General features: G+C 43.2%; 1 protein-coding gene across 5 annotated transcripts in view; it reads left to right on the top strand.

Moving 5' to 3' along the window:
• plxna1b (plexin A1b) overlaps window positions 1–18,249 on the top strand; it is a 181,584-nt gene that overhangs the window by 73,874 nt on the left and 89,461 nt on the right. For all 5 annotated transcript variants that reach the window (XM_075460537.1, XM_075460534.1, XM_075460536.1 and 2 more), the window contains exon 4: window positions 11,028–11,168. In XM_075460537.1, coding sequence (XP_075316652.1) covers window positions 11,028–11,168 — 141 coding nt within the window. The remainder of the gene's footprint in view (window positions 1–11,027; window positions 11,169–18,249) is intronic.

The following is an 18,249-nucleotide window of genomic DNA, read 5'->3' as shown; positions in this document are numbered from 1 at the left end:
CACACACACACACACACACACACACACACACACACACACACACACACACACAAGTGTTTAAACAAGGTCCAGTTCAACCTATGAGTTTGTTTTTCTTTTCTGTCCCTGGTGTTAGCAGTTCAGTCTCTTCCTCATCCCTCAGTTGTGAAATTGTTTCGTTTTAATTTGGACTTGACTTCGCACCCTCTGCTTTCCCACCCACTGTCTCCGCCGCTCATATACTCTGATGAATAAGGACATTTTCTCCTCTCTCTGTCCAGTCTTTTGGCTCTCGAACCAGCCCTGCTCTTTGTATTTGGTGGGCAGCAGCCAAGACCTTCTCCGTGAAGTGAGATATGAAAATCTAAACAGAAGATGAATTCTGGATGAACAACACAAAGATTGATACAAGATTTGTACGGTTGAACAAAAAGGGCTGACAACAGTTTAGGAGAGGAATGAAAGCTTCACTTTAGTCCTCATGGCTCTCCTGAGTTTCAGAGGTGGATTCCCAGCAGCAGGCCTGAAACCAAGCCAGGGACTTTACAGCCTGGTCATAAAAGTGGGTGGCCTCACCCGGGGAAGAAGTGAGGGGTTGAATTCTAGCTTAGCAATTTTAAAAACCTTTTGTCTTTCCAACTACTTATTTAGTGCTTATGTACCAGCCAACAGCCAAAATGAAAAAAAAACAACAAAAATGACTGGAGGCAACACAATTTGTGGGCCACTCCTCATTGATTTCTGATCCTGTGAGTGTTCACTAAAAGGTGTTTACTAAAGTTCACTCACAGCCAAGTAGGTGCTTCAGCATATCTTTAGTTTAAACACTTACCAACCCTCTCTCATCCAAATTAAGTGCATAAAAGACTTAAGTCTCATCCATCAGGACATCCGTCTCCCAGCAGAAGGCATTACATTTAGCCTCATGCCAAGAAAAACAGAGTTCTGCCTGACGGACAAACACAGTCCAGCCGTGTTAAGCTAACAGCAGAAACCCCACCAGACCTGCAGGTCGCATACCACATCTCCATTAAAGTCAAAAGAGACACACATGTTTTTTTGTGGTGTTGACTCAAACCCACAGTAGGTTGTTTTCTCAGTGCCGCTTTTCTGACATTGTCCCGTAATGCATTAGGCACAACACACACACACACGCACACACACACACACACACACACACACACACACACACACACACACACACACACACACACACACACACACCTTTGCATCCTCCTTTAACTTCCTCATTAGCTCCATGCTCTAATGATTGTTTTGAGGTTGCTATGCCAATGTCTTTTCAGCTCCTCCCTGACATATGAAGTGTGTTTGTGCATAAAAAAAACAGCTGATGTGACTGTGCACATGTGCACAGCGGTCTTTCGACACATTAGCATGCTCATAGGAACACATTTAGACACACAGTGTAGGAATAGTTTTGGTTGGACAGTTGTTGATTGTATTACGGGGCAGAATTAGAGTGGTCATGTCAGGAATGTGCCCCCCTCCCTCTCTGCAAAAAAACAGGAACAGTGTACCACACACACACATTTGTACACCAGCATGTGTGAACCCAAAACCCTTTGCACTTTTGACCTTTTTTATGCAATGACAGAGGGCCTGGTGACATTATGATCTTCCTTAACTTATCATCAATTAGAATGATCAAGCGTAGTCTTAAAATAGCCTTCAATAAATGGATTTGTCTTTTAAAGGCCTGGTCACATGAGCCTTTAAAAAGGCAAGATTGAGCTGGAAATCGATTAATTTCAGTGGCACTGCAGTCACCTGTAGATTCACCTGCAGTTAATCCAAAGTCGTCTTACTCCTGCGCTTTTAACTTCGGTCAACCTTCACATATGAAAGTGCAACATTGCGCTTCCGTTGCCTACATTTGTTGATGATTCACTGCTTTTTTTTTTAATAAAACTTCATGTCGTCTGGGACAATGAATTTAGTATTTTGCGGTTAGTGACGTCCTAATCCCGCTAAATGTGGATGAGCATTCGTCTTCTCAGATATTTTATAGACGAGAAAAGAAGACAAACAAAATGCAGCAAGAAAAGCTGTGAAAGTGTACGACTGCTCTCTGCCACTCACTGATTATGCACATACACAAGGCCGACCACAGCTTTAAATCGTTGTAAACCACACTATAAAAGCTCATTTTAAACCCGGCATTCCTCAATCTTTATAACTGCCAGACGTTTGTGTGTGTGTGTGTGTGTGTGTGTGTGTGTGTGTGTGTGTGTGTGTGTGTGTGTCTCATTTAACCCGCCAAGCTATTGTTACCAGCAACTTTTCTCTTAATTTAAAACATATTTTCTGTCAACAGCTGACAGTGTGCTTTCATTAGTCTCTGCCCGTGTGTGAACACTCAATTTGTCCCAGTATTTGTGGTCTGTGCAGGCCGGAGAAGAGCTTTTTTTTATCCGTCTACTCTTTTGTATACTTGTCGTCAACTTGTTTGTATTTTGGAAAGACAGAGGAGGAAGATGCCGTTGAGGGAAGGCACTTGGAGGAAAAGAAGCAGATTACGGGGGAAGGAAAGTGTCAAAGCGAAAATAAAGAGGAGGGGTAAGAAGATTAAGGTGAAGAAAATAGTTTTCCCCGAGGTCCTTTCAAGAGGAGGGTGAGGTACAACGAACAGAGAAAAGATGGAGAAATAAAAGGAGGGCTGAGGAGAGGCTGGCATTTGCGGGCCAGGAACGGTTTGGCATTCATTACTCTGAGGTGTGGTTTTGGCCGGGCTCCCATTAGCCTCTTGTGTTACATCCATTACAAACATCTGCACACACATGCTCACAAGCAGACGCTTAAATGACAGCAAAGTCAAAACAGACCCACATCCAAACCGCCATAGAACTTTTCTGCCGTTAATCTGGTCTTTCCCAAGAACGATGGAAATCAGTCATCTACCCCACAACCCACCCTTTCCCTTCCTCACTCCCCCTAAAAGATGTTATTAGAGGCACCAGTGGCCATGTAATCACTTTGGCTCTCCCACAGGAAGACACACACACACACACACACACACACACATATGCACACACACCTGGCTTGGTAATTACAGCTGAAGATGAGGTCCCATTCGCTGTAATCCCAGTGAATGCCTGATAGTCAGTAAATGGTGGGTCAAGCGTTGCTGCATAGTTTCACATTAAGAGTAGGAATGTGTGTGTGTGTGTGAGGGAGAGAGAGAGAGCGTGTGTGCACATATTTCGAATTAATTTCCTCAAGCTTTTCATCAATGCCTTGATAACGTAACATAATGGCTGATGTTGAGTAACTGTTGGTCACTTGCTTGTATTTAAGCAATCCTGCTCCACCAACAGACTCAAAAACTCTTTTGTTCCTCTGGCTATCCTATCAGGCTGTACAACAGCTCTGTGATGGCACTTCTGAATTTCACTGGTCACTTTATATTTTTAAACTGTCTTTTAAATTGTTTTTTAAATTCTTAGATTGTTTTTGAAGTGTTTATAATTGTATACATTTTTTTATTGCTTTATTATGTCTTGCTACTGGATGCTTGAATTTCCTTTGGGATCAATAGAGTATCTATCCATCTTTACTGCAGCGAAGCACTTTGCTTCACATGCAAACGGCTGCGACTGTCTCACATGGTTTGTTTCATACAAACATGGCCTCCTCTACGCCCGCTCTCACACACAATGCAAACACTACTCCCCAGCCGATCGCCTCCTGTGTTTGTATGCACTCTACTTCTCTCGGCAGAGCCACATACACGGTCCGTGTGTGATTGCATCAGTCCCCCCTTGTTGCATTAAGCACTCGTCCAAATCTTTGTTTAGTTTCCCACCTTCCTGTGTCTGATAAGACTGGCAGTGAGTGGCTTGGTAGCAGAGCTTTCTCTGTTTTCTTTTTCAGTGGCTCAGTGGCTCTGCAGTCACCCAGAGGTGACAGTGTTACTGTAGGAATCCTGTGACAGGCTGCCATTGTTATATGCACAAACCCACAGCCATACACATGTGAAATCCCATCTTTTAACGTGTGCATGCTACGTCTTTAACATAAGTATCTTCTTAGCCGTCTTTGATGTAAATGTGTAATATTGCTATGGTTCAGGTATCCCATGAGGGATTTGTATTGCGCCTCAATGAAAAAGGAGGTGTTTTCTCATTTGAATGGCGACACTAAAAAGGTATTCAATTTGAAAGCTCTATCTTCGAGCTTCATCTTATTGTATATGATAATGTTGTGGTGCAATTTCTTCCCCCGTTTGCACGACAGCTGATAAAATCAGTCAAAGTAAAGCACCTCTCTAGACTCGGTGCTTTTCACACTCCCAGCCGGGTGTGTGTGTGTGTGTGTAACTTCATGCTGATGATTGAGTTAGTGTGATTTAGTGATGGTTGGAAGATGAAATGCTGCCGCTGTGCCGTGTCTAGCAACTCGCTACACACACTTATCTGACGACTGCTAGCTAAAGGCATTTAATTCTGAGGGAGATAGGAAGGAGGAGGGAAAAGGTAGAGGGAGAGAGAGGAAGATGAAACTGCAGTAGCAATGGGTGTGAGAGAGGGAAATGAATGCATTGGAGGAAAAGGGGAGAAAACGCAGGATGAGACCGAGAGAGAGCAATGGCGAGGTCTTTTAATTTCAGCGAGCACTAGGATTAAAAGGCCTTAACGGTGATGAATGGGTTTAATTTGCTATTAAAGCAGCAGACTCTCTTTTTTTTCCCCCAGCATGTTTACACTATGTCGTATGCACAAATGTGCGCTGGGAGAATTGTACCCCATGTACGTCGGGCCTGTTGTTCCTGTTTTCTCCCTCTTTGTTTTTTTTTGTTTTTTTGTTTTTTTTCAAACCCTCGTCTCCCTCCACAGCCTTTCACATGTTTCTGCAGCTGTGATTGTGTGTGTATGAGTGCGTGACCTTTAGTGAGCAAAGGCCACAGATTCACACATGAATAATTGTGGTGTAGACGTGTGGATGAATACCAAAGACAGTCAATAAGATTCGGACTCTTAAGTAACCTGATATGAAAGATAGAGCGGATCGCACCGCCTCATATTTGAACCGGCTGATGAGTGCTTCGTGACAGCTTGGGCGTCGGTGATGGAATGTGTCAGGTGCAGAAAAATCTGTGTGGCGTTTTGAGTTGAAGTGCTCTTGAAATGTTAGTTTAATTTTCACTGATTTTATTTAGAGACATTTATCATTCGATTATCGGTAGGAAATGTTCTTTAAGTCAGATTTCTTTTTAAAGAGAGAGTTATCGGACCTTCCGCCCACCCTCTCGCAAATACTTTCTTTTTGCACTCGCAAAGTTTTTCTCAAAAATAAAAGTTCCAGTTTGCGTCTCTTTTCCAGAGCCTAGAATAAACCATTGGCTTTGATAGCAGATGAGTTCACATTCCTGTGAGCGTTTGTGTGTGTTCCCATGTGTGTTTTTGCGGGCACGCCTCCTCCATCATTGTCACCATAGTTCTTTGTCTGTCATGGTTCTCTTGAAGGAAAGGCTGTTTGGTATCTGACTGTCTGACCCACATATGGTTGAGGTTTACTCTAAGCTCTTATATGTGTCGGCAGGATATACTGGGAATGTGTGTGTGTATGGGGGCTGGTTGTTGTGGGGGATTTGTTCCAAAGATGTATCGGGGCAATCAGTCACTCATGTGTGATGGTCCATCTGCTCCCAGCTTCTATCTGTGCGGCCACACGAACACATGTTCGCACAGAGCTCCCTGATAGAAACTTTTTTTTTTTTTTTTAAACCAAACAACCCGTTTCAACAAAACATGTTCTAATACATAACTTCTCCCAAACAATGCTGGTGTTCATGCACTGCAGGGGTACACTTTTAGTTGGCCAGTGCTCCCTTAGCAGTCCTGTGTTCAAGTTTGAAACTGAAACCTGCTTAAACACTTTAAACAGAAACGAGGGGGTGTCTGATTTTCATTCGACTGGTACTCAGGAGCATCTGATAACATCTGTTTGTATCACATTGTAAGCTCCAGTCCTGCTAAGCTTACAATGTTATAGGAAGAGCATGATTTCACCGCTTTATCTTTATGCCAGTGCTGGAAATAGAAAACTGCTCATACAGCTGGAAACACAGGATATGGAAGGTGTTAACAAGAAGCTGTCATTAGCGGGTAGAAAATCCAACATTGTGTCGACAGACTCTTCTAACAGATAGTTTGACTGTGGATAGTTTGAGTCGAACCAGGCACCTATGTTGTGGGATAACCTGTGTTTTAGGATTAAGGGTAAAATTTGGAGATGCATCCATATTATCAGTAGTTGAAGCTCATTTGTTGCAGAATTGCAGATATTTTATTTTTTTATATTCTTTTGTCGATTGTCAAGGCAAAAACCAACCTTTGCCATAAAAGCTGGGCTTTAAATTTCATTCCTGACTTTAGAAAAGCAAGACACATTCAAGTCAAGGTCTATTTCCTAGTTATTCTGGAGCTTTTAATCACATTATGTGATTATGTGACAACAGTGAGGCCATACAATGAGTGGGAGGGCGAGGGTACTGAGGTATACAAGTTGGTTTAGTATGTTGTTCACTCCTTGAACCTCTTCATGACTCCCTCCCACGGTCCAGTGATTGTGGGACCCTGACAGCTTCCTTCTCCTGGTCATCGCTCTCTTGCTGATTTCTTTTTATATTTTGTTTCTTTTGTTCTATAGAGAGCAATGACTGATTCTCCACTTAAACTGGGCCCCCCTAAACACACACATGCACATTCACTTGGGGGCTCATGTCACATCAAAGCCAGGTGTGTGGGGCCTGCTGCCACTATGCATGGCTGCACATAGTTATGTCAGGTTTACCTCTTTTTAAATATGGTGTATGTGCTTGTGTTCCTCGTGTGTCTGTTTCTACTTGCTATTAGTGAGCCGTGGGTGCTTTATGTCCACACACTGCTTTGAAATATCAAAGCCATCACCCGATCTCTGCTCTTGCGGGAGTATTACAGCTCTTAGACAGACCTTGGAACACCTGGAACATTCTGTTCCAGTCCACGTGATTCCAATTCATGGCCGAGGAGCAATTCCTCTCATCACGATTTTCCTGCCCACGTCTATATTCTAATTCACAGCTTCGAGCAACAGTTTGCTAAAGGAAGTGCTTCCCTGAATAAAGTTCCTGCTCCACCTCTTCCAGACATTTAATCTCCTTCATACCTTCATCACTTCCTCCCTTCTTTTTCATCCTGTAATGCACCCACGTTATAGAATCTCTAAAGTTTACACGGGCCCCATCAGTTGTTCCTTGCGGCTATGACAGGCATCAGTTTCATGGACGTGCCACTGTCTTATCGTCTGACTTCCTCACCCTCCCTATCACCAGCAAGCCATCCAGCGTTTCTATCGGCGCTAACCAGGCCTGCCTGGCACTGATAAAACTCGGCACTGTGGGGCTTTTTGAGTAGATCAGCAGACTGAGGGAGATGCTAATGCATAGAGTACACATAAGAAATGAATCTTGGGTTTTGCAGGAGGATGATGATGACGTAGCTGGGAATGCCTCATAGTGGTGATGGTATGATGCTGGTTTGTTTGGTGGTGGTCATATTAGGTTTCTGAATATCAATAAAACTATGTTCACGACATCCTTTGGGATGTTGGGAAAAGTTTCGAAATGACGAAGTTTCGGACAGTCGAAGTTGGTCTTCAACTCGTTTCCTTCATTAACTGCATTAGATATTCATTTTGAGTTGTTGTCTGCGTTGCAGGGAAACCATTCTCCAGAGAACCCATCCGTTGGAGAAACACCTCCTTTACTTCTCTCTATTGCCCCCCTTTTTTTTTTGTCTAAGCTAACGAGCATTACCATTCCAGAACGGAATAACTATTGTAGGTCGTGGAAGTATTTAAATAGTAATAAAACATCAGGTTATAATCTTTGACTTTCACATCGAGCCCACAGAAAAAACAAAGACCCCCCCCCCCCGTTGTTATTTAGCTCCCAGTTGCGTTTGCTCCTTGTTTTTCCTGATAGTTCATCTCACTGATATGCTTTCTTCATGCTGTTCTACCCCCTTACTTATGACGGTGCCTCTAATGTGTTTAAAGTCTTTTAATGTTACATTATACATGTTGACAAGAAAGTTGAGATGGTGCTTCTGCAGAAAACACAAGCACAGCATCATTCAGTGAATCCATCCATCAAGCACTTAGTGGAAAGCTAAGCAATACTGAGGAAACAATGGAACAGCAGCAGCTTCTCTTGTCATTACTGACTGTGGCATTGATTTCTGGACTTGGTTTATGTACGTTCATGCACTCGGACGTGAGCATAGAGCAGGGATTTTGTGAAGCAAACAAACTTTTGCACTTTGTAGATTATTATCAGAGTAGATTTCATGCAAGCCTGCATGCCAACATATGATTCTTCACACACATTTCCACACTCATTGCTCCTCTGCTAGCTTTAAACCTTCCAGCTGTACAGCCTCCCGCACATTAACCTTGTTATAAGATTGTATACATAATTTCCAGCCACATTTGGTCAGGTTGATTTAATTAGATGTTTCTTTAAGCATCCTATTCATCCATCCCTGCATCCATCTGTTCACTTTATATATGCCATTGTCTTTTGTTCTCTCCTTGGTTTGTCACACCAGCCTTGGCTGCAGCGCCTGTGGAATAAATTGATTGAAACGATTTATTACCTGACAAAGTCACCCACTCTCACTCTGAGTCCCTCTCTGTCCCGTTTTTGGTTTTTGTCATCATTGTTGCTTTGGCTGCACATTTCTTTCCTAAATGGTGGTATTGTAGATGAGCTGCCTCCTCAGTAAGTAAAAAAAAAGTATGCTGGGGAAATACGACGGGAGGGAAATGGGCTTTTTGTTATATTGCTTTGCTAATTTATAAATCTATATCGAAACCTGTGATGGACACAGTGAAATAAAGTTTCAGGGTCCAGTTTGTGGTTTGAGGATTTTGTAGATAAGGGGAAGAACAGACCTACAAGCAGGTGGTTATATACAGACGTTCAGGAGGCTGACATAAAGACGCGCTTTTATACTCTGAATGTTTGTGCGTGCAAACCAGTCCAGGCTGGAACTGGAAATGTCTCCTGCTTGTAGGAGAGCGCAAGAAATGAGTGCTGGGAGTTCATGGAACAAAAACTATCCTTATACCTCAGTGTGTGTCAGCCAGCATTTTTCCTCATTACTGTTGTCTCGACTTAAAAATCGTGTGTCCGTGTGTGCTGCTGTTGTGCGTTTGCACATCTATATGCGAACCATCCGTGAATGAGATGTGTCCTTTGTTTACTGGTCCATTATCTAGATAATAACATCCATGTTTCCTCTCATCTCCAGTGCTTTATCACAGCCTTATGAGCTCTTCCACTCCATCTCTTCGCCTGTCTCTCTCTCTCTCTCTCTCTCTCTCTCTCTCTCTCTCTCTCTCTCTCTCTCTCTCTCTCTCTCTCTCTCTCTCTCTCTCACACTCACACTCACACTCACACACACAAACAGCAAGAGATAATGGGATTGTTGCCCCTGGTTTCTTTTGGTGGGATCGTAAATAAATTCTTCCATCACAAAGTGTGTATTTTCGGCATTCAACCGTGCATCTCTTTCTGTCTCTATGTGCATGTACATATCAAAGCAGATTCAGTATAAGCATATCTGTGTTTTCATCTTCTCATTTTTCATCTTTCTGGATGTGAACCTATTTGTCTACGTGTGTGTGTCTGTGTCCAGGATCATTTTCCTGCTCGACACTGCCTGCCGTCCTTCCCTTGTCACTGTGGGCTGATAGCAGCGTGAGTCTACAAAGCTCAGTAATGGAGAGCCAACACCCCAACCGCCTCAGTCACTCTGCACTTTTCATTTGCAGCTGAGATGACTTTGGCTCACAGCCATCTTAGGCAACCAATCGCCTGTCTTGTATCTGCGCCATTACGTTACACATCTTGGCAAATTATTTTGCTTGATTTGTGCCCATTCTGGCTCCTTCGCTGATAGTTAAAGAGTTATTTTAATTTACAGGTGCGTGAGGTGGTGAAGTTTATATCCAACCCCTCAGATACACACTCTACAAACTGTCATTATTTCTTTCTTTCTTTCTTTCTTTCTTTCTTTCTTTCTTTCTTTCTTTCTTTCTTTCTTTCTTTCTTTCTTTCTTTCTTTCTTTCTTTCTTTCTTTCATCATCCCGGGCTTTACTCCAGACCACACTGTACATGCCCGCTTTTCTTTTGTTTTCTGCTAATCCTTTTCTTCTTAAAGTCTTTCTCTTTCATTAATTCCTCCCAGGTGCTGCACAGAGACCTCTTGCTTTAAGGTTCCAATAACACCATTATCCTGTCAATGATGTTCCCTTCCGAGCATCTAGCTCTGTAATCATGTCTGTGCTCACAATAATTATACTACATTCAATACTGCTGTTAACACAACCTCACAATTAAGCCAATTTAAACAGTTCTGTGAAACAAGCGCAATGAGTTTTGTTCCAGCATTCTGATTTTTGTTTGATTCTGCCCACCACATTAAAACCAAAACAACATTAAAGCAGTACCCTGATGTTAGTGCTAAAGCGAGCGCAGACTGTGTCCCTTCTTGAGTAACATCCATGGGAAATGGAGTGTAACTAAATTTGGGTTTGCGGGGAAATATGCAGTGTGAGTGTACATCTTTCGTGAAGATATTACTTGGGGGTGCGCGAGCTGTGAGAAGGGAAATAAATAATAAAAGATTCATTTCATTTGTTTATGCTGCGAATAAAGTGGAAAATGAAACATTTTGTGTGATGTATAACAAAAGGAAAATGTTTTTCCCGCTGACTCGAGCAGCGCATTTAGCAACAAGTTGGCAGCGAGGGCTCAAACTCTGCAGCTTGTAAAGATTGCAAAGTAAAAGGTGTAGCGTTTGTACATTTCATCAGTGTTTACACGTTTATTGGATAAGCGATGCCCGGAATGTGAGTTCCGATTGTTCCTAAAGATCCTGTTGTTACTCGTCTTCAAAACTTTGAATGCACGTTTCTGAAAATGTGCGTGCACGTATCTCGGAACACATTGAAATGTCTTGTTTCCTGTGTTTCATTGTAGATTTTGGTGAACTCTGTGAGCGCCAACCGCCCAGCAGTGCTGTATGAAAAGGTGACTGTAAGCGAGGCAGGAAGCCCCTTATTGAGAGACATGCTGTTCAGCCCGGACCTGCAGCACATCTACACTCTGACCGACAGACAGGTGAGTTCGGTGTTGGCCATGCACAAGTGAAGACACACATTCTCTAAACGAATCTGGAACTAAATCTATGAAATCAAAACATTTCGAACAAACGGAGACATGAATACCTGTGCATCTATCAATCTGTCTCAATGTATCATTTACTGGTGATTAGTTTCTAATCATCAGTCTTAAAAACTGACTATCCAGAGCAGACTTCACCCCCATTAGCCATTACTTGTGTGGACCTTAACCTTCCTACCCGCTGTACAGCCACCACACAGCGCATCCCCACTGGATTTAATTGCACAGCAACACACATTCGCTCCGGCTACACATTACTACTGTGACAGTTTGCTTATAATCAAGACATTACACACACAGAGACATACAGGGAGTGTTATAGGTCACATGTGGTGTTTGTGTGTGTGTGTGTGTGTGTGTGTGTGTGTGTGTTCATGTGGCCATTACCAGCCTCACTGTTGGTGAAGCCTGTTCTACTTTGATGGTGAAATGCAGGAAGGAAGGGATGGGGGTGTGAGGTGGGGAGGTAGAGGAGTGCATGTTGAATCTCTGTCGCTCCCCAGGCCCAGCTGCTCCCCTCGTTTTTCTGTCTCATTAGTGCAGTGAGTGAAGGCAGCAGAGATGGAGGAAAGGGAGCGAGGGGGGTTGACTGTATTAAACAGGTCTAAATCTGGTTGTTACATTAAAAACGGATGAGAGAATTCTCTGAGTTATGTTTCGTGAGCGCTGTTTTAGGCATTGATTCAGTAGTCTGTTAAACCAACGCCTAACTGAACCACTGTCACAGTTAGGGATAGTGGGAGTTGCTTTCTGTCCAGAGGCAACTTTTTACTTATTGTTTGAGTTTGTTAAGTTATGGATCACTGCTTAGGTATACATGGTTATGTCATGTAACTGTTTTACAAAGTTCTCTCTTGACATAGTTTGACATTACGTGTGGTGTTGTCACTATTTGACGTGTAGAACAACCCGAGGCACTTTATTCAGGTGTAGTCCATCAATTTGAATTGTCCATTATTGTGCAGCCAGGTGTTGGAGGACGTTGTCTGAGGATGTGCGAGCATTAGTTCTTCAGGAGCGTCTCACTACTTTTTAAAGGGCTCCATTTCAGTGTGAGGAGTACAGTCAAATGAATAAATAGCACTGATTGATTTCTTATTACAGAAACTAAAGCAGAAATGTCACAGAACATGATCTCCACAGACTCTAATGGTAAACAAGGGCATGCAGTGACTCGATATATCAGGTTTTGGCTAAAAACTAGACTCTGTTTTTCACCAAAATGTAACTTACTATGACGAACTTATGCTCCAAGGTCTGTGTCATAGTTTTCAGTTTGGTATTTTTTTACAACGTTGAATGGTTGCATGGTCCTGTAAATAATCCAGCACCTGGCACCAGTAATTTGTAGGTGTTAGGGTGGCAATTACGAGTTGCATTAGCTGCCAGTTAACTTCAGCACACACCTCTCTTTATTAAGTTTGTAGCAAGGTGTGAGATGCCAACAGCGCTTTGTAATACACAATGTACATTACGGGGGAGGCCAGACATTAGTATGGCATCCCTCTGGGGGAAATGAATGTGGATCACTTCTAGTAAATGTTTGATTGGGAAAAGCCACAGGCAAGCAGAGAAGGGTCTCTTCCACACTAACACACACTTGTGCTAGAGACACAAAGCACAAATCTTGAGAGCTAAGAGCATGAGGCAAAGACACTCATGCATACGCACTCTTAAGCAGACACACACACACACACACACACACACACACACACACACACACACACACACACACACACACACACACACACACACACACACACACATTCACAAAGTTACTTCTATACCCTTAACACAAAACTTCATGCACACATATACACTAATGCAACCCTTCACAGTCAAGGACGTTCCGTCTGCATCCACCCAATATGCCCTTTTCTTTCCAAGCTACCCCCTCACGCACACACATACACACCACTTCATCTCCGTGTGTTTGATCCCCATTAATGGTAAGCAGGCTTGGGTTAAGTAGAATGGGGTGCTACGGTCGCCAGACCTCCAAGCTAAACCCCCCTTCCAGCACTAATGACTAAAGGGGGGCAATTCGCCTCTCTCACCCTCCGTCCGACCCTCATCTTTATCCTCTACCCTCCACCATGCCCTCTGCCCCATTTCTACTTTTTAAAATCCTCACTTCAGCTGCTGCTACACACACACAGACACGCACACACACACGCACAAACACGCACGCACACACACACACACGCACACACGCTTCTATCTAAGCCCAAATTGAGCCCTCCCCTCTGAAATGCCTTCTACTGATCCCATTCCCATATTTTTAATGATCTCCCACTATCACTCTGGTGCCCACAAACACACACACATATGGTCCCTCTCTTAAAGGGAGGTACAGGAGAAAAATTGTAAAACTGAGAGAAAGATGGGTAGATTAGGGGGAGGAGTAGATGGACAGTAGTAGGGTGCTGTTTTTGAGTTGGAAGATGGTGATACAGTATTAAATACACACTAGATATTTTGCATGAGGGCTGCAACCATGCTCCCCTTTTCCTGTTTTTTAATGAAACATAGACGGGGTGTCTATCCGCCTTCTTCCTGGGAGTAGCCAAATGTGTATGTGTGTAGCTGGTTGCCTGCGGGAGTTCCTCAGACAAGCCAAGCACATTAAGGTGTCAGTGGACATATCCACCGATGCATAGCCCACAACAAGCTCCCCCACCCCTCTACCCATACACACACTTACACACAAATGGAAGCCCAGGCGGTGAGTCAGAGTCGGGAGGGCAAGGCCCAGTGATTTATGACTTGCTCGGTTCCAGCTATATTCATCACTGTCATTATTATCAATGGAGGATATGACAGCAGGAGAGGAGGGCCTGCTGTGCATGTGTGCGGGATGAGACACTATGTTATTACAGGAAATTTAGATCAGTTTATTTTTGACTGCAGTCACTCTATGGGTTTGTGTCCTTTCTGCCTGCTTGTAGCCGGTTTATCAGAATTGACTGTCTCTGTGGGTGCGAGCCGACATATTCGGTCGCCACCCGCCGACATTTTTGAAGCCTCAAATTGAATTCATTTCCCCAAATCCAAACTTCCCACACACGCATTGCCACACAAATATCCTCTAGCTCTGTTATAGCTAGCAGAAATAGGCTCCCCCCCCCCTCTCCTTCCAGGTTAGGAACTTTGCAGAAGTTGTTTTATCTTTGCGCAAAAAATTAGAGAAGCTTCACAAAGAGCAAAGCCACCCTTTTTTGTTTAATACTAACTTTTTGAAGCGTCTCCAGAGCAAAACTCTGCCTTTGCACAATGAAGACATCTCATCATCAGATAATTTTGCCCTCTGTTTTATCGTCAGAAAAGTAAAAAATCTGAAATCTGTGACTGCATTTGATGCCGTGTGTGTGTGTGTGTGTGTGTGTGTGTGTGCCTCAATGTCATTCACACACGACTTGACACCTCCTTGTATCTTTGATGACAGCCATTGCATAGGATAGTGCTGTAGTGTGCGACGCTGGCTAATCGCTGGAAGCAGAAATATTCATCCATAGTGTGGGAAGGCAGCTTGTATTTTGAGCGAGATTGAGCAACGTGGAATCAGAAAAAAACTGGATACGGTGGATGGGAATTGGGTGTTCTACGTGTGCACGACAACATTTGTTCTTGTGTTGAGGATGCTACTCTAAATATCACAGTGTTGTGCGCACGTACATGCACACATATGTCTCGGTCACATTTTGTAGCGGGTATATCTCGTGTATCTGCACATCGGTTTGCCCTCCACATGTTTATGAATCTGTCCACACGTAGCAGTCAGACTTAATACTTATCAACATATATTTGCATGTGTGTGTGTGTGTGTGTGTGTGTGTGTGTGTGTGTGTTTGCCTCTCCACCCAGCACGGGAAAGAGATTTTCCCTCTCTACAGTTTACCAAGACTCTCATGCCTCTTAAGGGGTCGGCAGTCATGCGCATGGATTTGGGTGCACGCACTCACGCACAAAATTCTTGTGCCACTCACAAGCCGTTGGCTTGAGTTCCTACAGTGGAAAAACAATAGCCTGCATTGTGGTGTTGGGTCTCTGAACATGGCCTCATCAAGTAATATCTTACCCATTGGGTTTTATCAGACATTAGTACACACCGGTGTGTACGTGTGCATGTGTGTGCGTGTTGTTCTGTTTACTTCCACATATTACTGGTTCACTGCCAATCTCGTTAGCAAACACATTAGCAGCGACTGACATCAACACATAATAAGCAGCTGGTTTTATCAGTGGAGACTGACATTTCTGTGAACCGCGTACAGCTAATCTGTCTTTTTTTTTTTTTTTTAAGTAGCTCGTGAAATTTCTATTGCACAGTTGCGCTCCTGACGTTAACAATCATATAATGTGACGTGTGGACATCAGACACCGTTGATAGCTGGAGAAGTTAAAAGTGGAGGAACTTTTCTTTGGTTTTGTCAACGAACCACGCACATTAAGCACCAAACCTCTTCATTTAGATTTATGAGCACTCCGGCTTAATCTTTTCCACCACCTGTCTTGACAGTGCGTAAAGCTTCAGCGAGTGCGCACATGTTCTATACTCCACATACACACACACACATGCGTACGGTGAGCAAGGAGATGGTCATTGTTATGTAAATGTTAATAGACCTGGTGCAGTGAGGCGAGGACACGAGTACAGTCACTCGGAGGGAGGGGTGCTGGTATTGGTGGGGGTATAGCCGTGTAGGTGTCTGGCACTCAATTACAAGAGTTCAAACCATTACAGCGCCTTCCTCAGCACAGGCTGGAGAGCTTATGGTGTATGATTAACAGTATGGCCGGTCATACACTGCTGCACACTCACATGCATGTGCATATAGAGGTCTACAAAGCCAACACTGTAGGTTCAAAGACAGCCACTGTTCACTCAAAACTCATGCCGGTTAACACACCCGAGTGAATGGAGAAGCTAAATTCCAATAAGCACAACACTTTGTGTAGAGCAGAAATGTTTTCCTGCCATAAAATGAATACACGGAACACTGCAGTCCATTGGTTGTTCATCGTCTCGAACGTTTGGAATGAGCTAGGTGCAGAGTTTTGAAAGCTGACAACATTTTAACTGAAAGTTACAGAAAATACAGACACGAGGAAAAGTATTTGAATTGGTATTTGGATGCAGTCCCCACGATGCCAAATGATGTCTTAAGATAAGAATCCTTTATCCTTCATCTTTTTCTCATCTGATGCTCCAACAAATAAATTGGTCTGTTCTTGAGCTTGACTGTTGTCTGAGTCTTAATCACTAAAAAGATAATTGCTTCCCCTTTTTCTGACATGATGGAAGAAGAAAAACGGAGAAATTGTATTAATTCCTTCAGAGAGATGAAGGGAGATTGACTGTGTTGCCAACGTTCCCCCCAGACGAACGGTCTGTATCTCAGATCTCTCTTATCCCTTCCTTTTTTCCCTCTTACTTGTGTTTCCTGCCCTCCCTCTTCTCGTATCACTCTCTTCCATGTCATTTGAAATGTGTGTTTGCTTATGTGTTTGTGCGCCTCGTCAGGAAAGTGCGCTCAGACACTTGTCTTGTGCGAGATGCTATCGGTCTTAATGGGGGTCTAGCTGCCACTAGATAGCCGTCTTTCTCTCATCTTTCTCTGTTTTACTCTGCGTTTTTTTCCCCAGAGGATGGTGTGATAGAGCAGGCTGATACGGTTAGAAAAGGGGGTGAGATGGATTGGGGGGTTAATGGTTTCTCTCTCCCCCTACTCCCTTTCTTCTCAATCACTATCAATCGGCCATACAGTCGGTCCTCCTGTTGCTTGACGGTGATTGGGGCGGAAGGATGCTGCTCTGACTGATGGTCATGGAATGAGGCCAATCAGAAGCTGGCATGGCCCGCGGAGCTGCTCCGAGTGGCACAATGTACTGAGTCTCGTGCCTTAACCAGACGGCACACTGAGTGGAACAATAAAGTGTCGCTCATGCATGACAGCACAGGGAATTGTTTTGAAATTGAATCAAATTTCTTTTCATATTCACCCACAGCAGGTCTCACCAGATCCCGTTATGAAGTAGCAAATGGGTGGAAAAACTGAGTTGAAAAGTGGAAGCACACATTTTTATCCAGTGTTTCGGCACCCAGATTTTACAAAGGGAAAGACCATGTAACTACTACATGCAACTGTAAAATATGTGTGCATGAGTATTATTTCTAAGCTATTAAATGTGAAATGTAGAAATACCTCAGTCAGAAGTTCAAAGAACCCATTTTGAATACCAATAGAAGATAGATATATTGTAGCATTAACCAAAGTATTATGGAGCTAAATCAGTCTCAATTTTCACAAATGCACAGGACAAGATTCACACATGTATTTCTGATGCACACACAAATATAACTTGATTTACAAATGGCTTCAGGTCTGTGGACTTCGATGCATTTGTGTGTGATTTTTGAGACTCCCCTGACTTGCGTCAACCCACAAATGTCTTTTTTTTTTTTTTTTTTTAACACATTGACTCCCAAGTCACGTAAAACTACGTTTTTACTGCCCATGCGTTGGCTCCCAAATGGTAAAAATACGTTTTTACGTTTTTTTTTTATGGATTCTGAATCTATACATTCTAATGCACATTCTGTGTTATTTTTGTAATTATGTGATGAACAGAACTGACATAGATGGCAGTCAAAAACTGGTGTCATCATCTGGACATTTTGATCATTATGCCAATGGCTTTGCGTCAACTCAAGAACAATTTTGATAACGCTGCATTGATTGTTGTGCATTTTTGCATTTTGTCCAATTGCACGTGTCGGTTTCCAGAGGGTGACGGTAAAGTAACATAAACAAACAACAAGAAGGAGAAGAAGACACGCGACAAGTCTAAGGAGGCGGTCTTATGAACAGGTTAGCTTTGCAACATGCGACACGACGCAAATCCTCTGACCCGGATATGTATCTAAAGTGCGACAGGCTGAAAGAGTGCACCTTTCACAAAAGCCCCGATCTCAGTTTGTTGTTGATTTTGGTGGATACCCGCCTTGGTTTAGCTA

The sequence above is a fragment of the Odontesthes bonariensis genome, chromosome 3 (assembly GCF_027942865.1).
Source record: "Odontesthes bonariensis isolate fOdoBon6 chromosome 3, fOdoBon6.hap1, whole genome shotgun sequence".
In the NCBI taxonomy this organism is placed as follows: Eukaryota; Metazoa; Chordata; class Actinopteri; order Atheriniformes; family Atherinopsidae; genus Odontesthes; species Odontesthes bonariensis.
The sequence above is the reverse complement of the archived record's forward strand: the minus strand, read 5'-3'. Positions and strand labels throughout refer to the sequence as shown.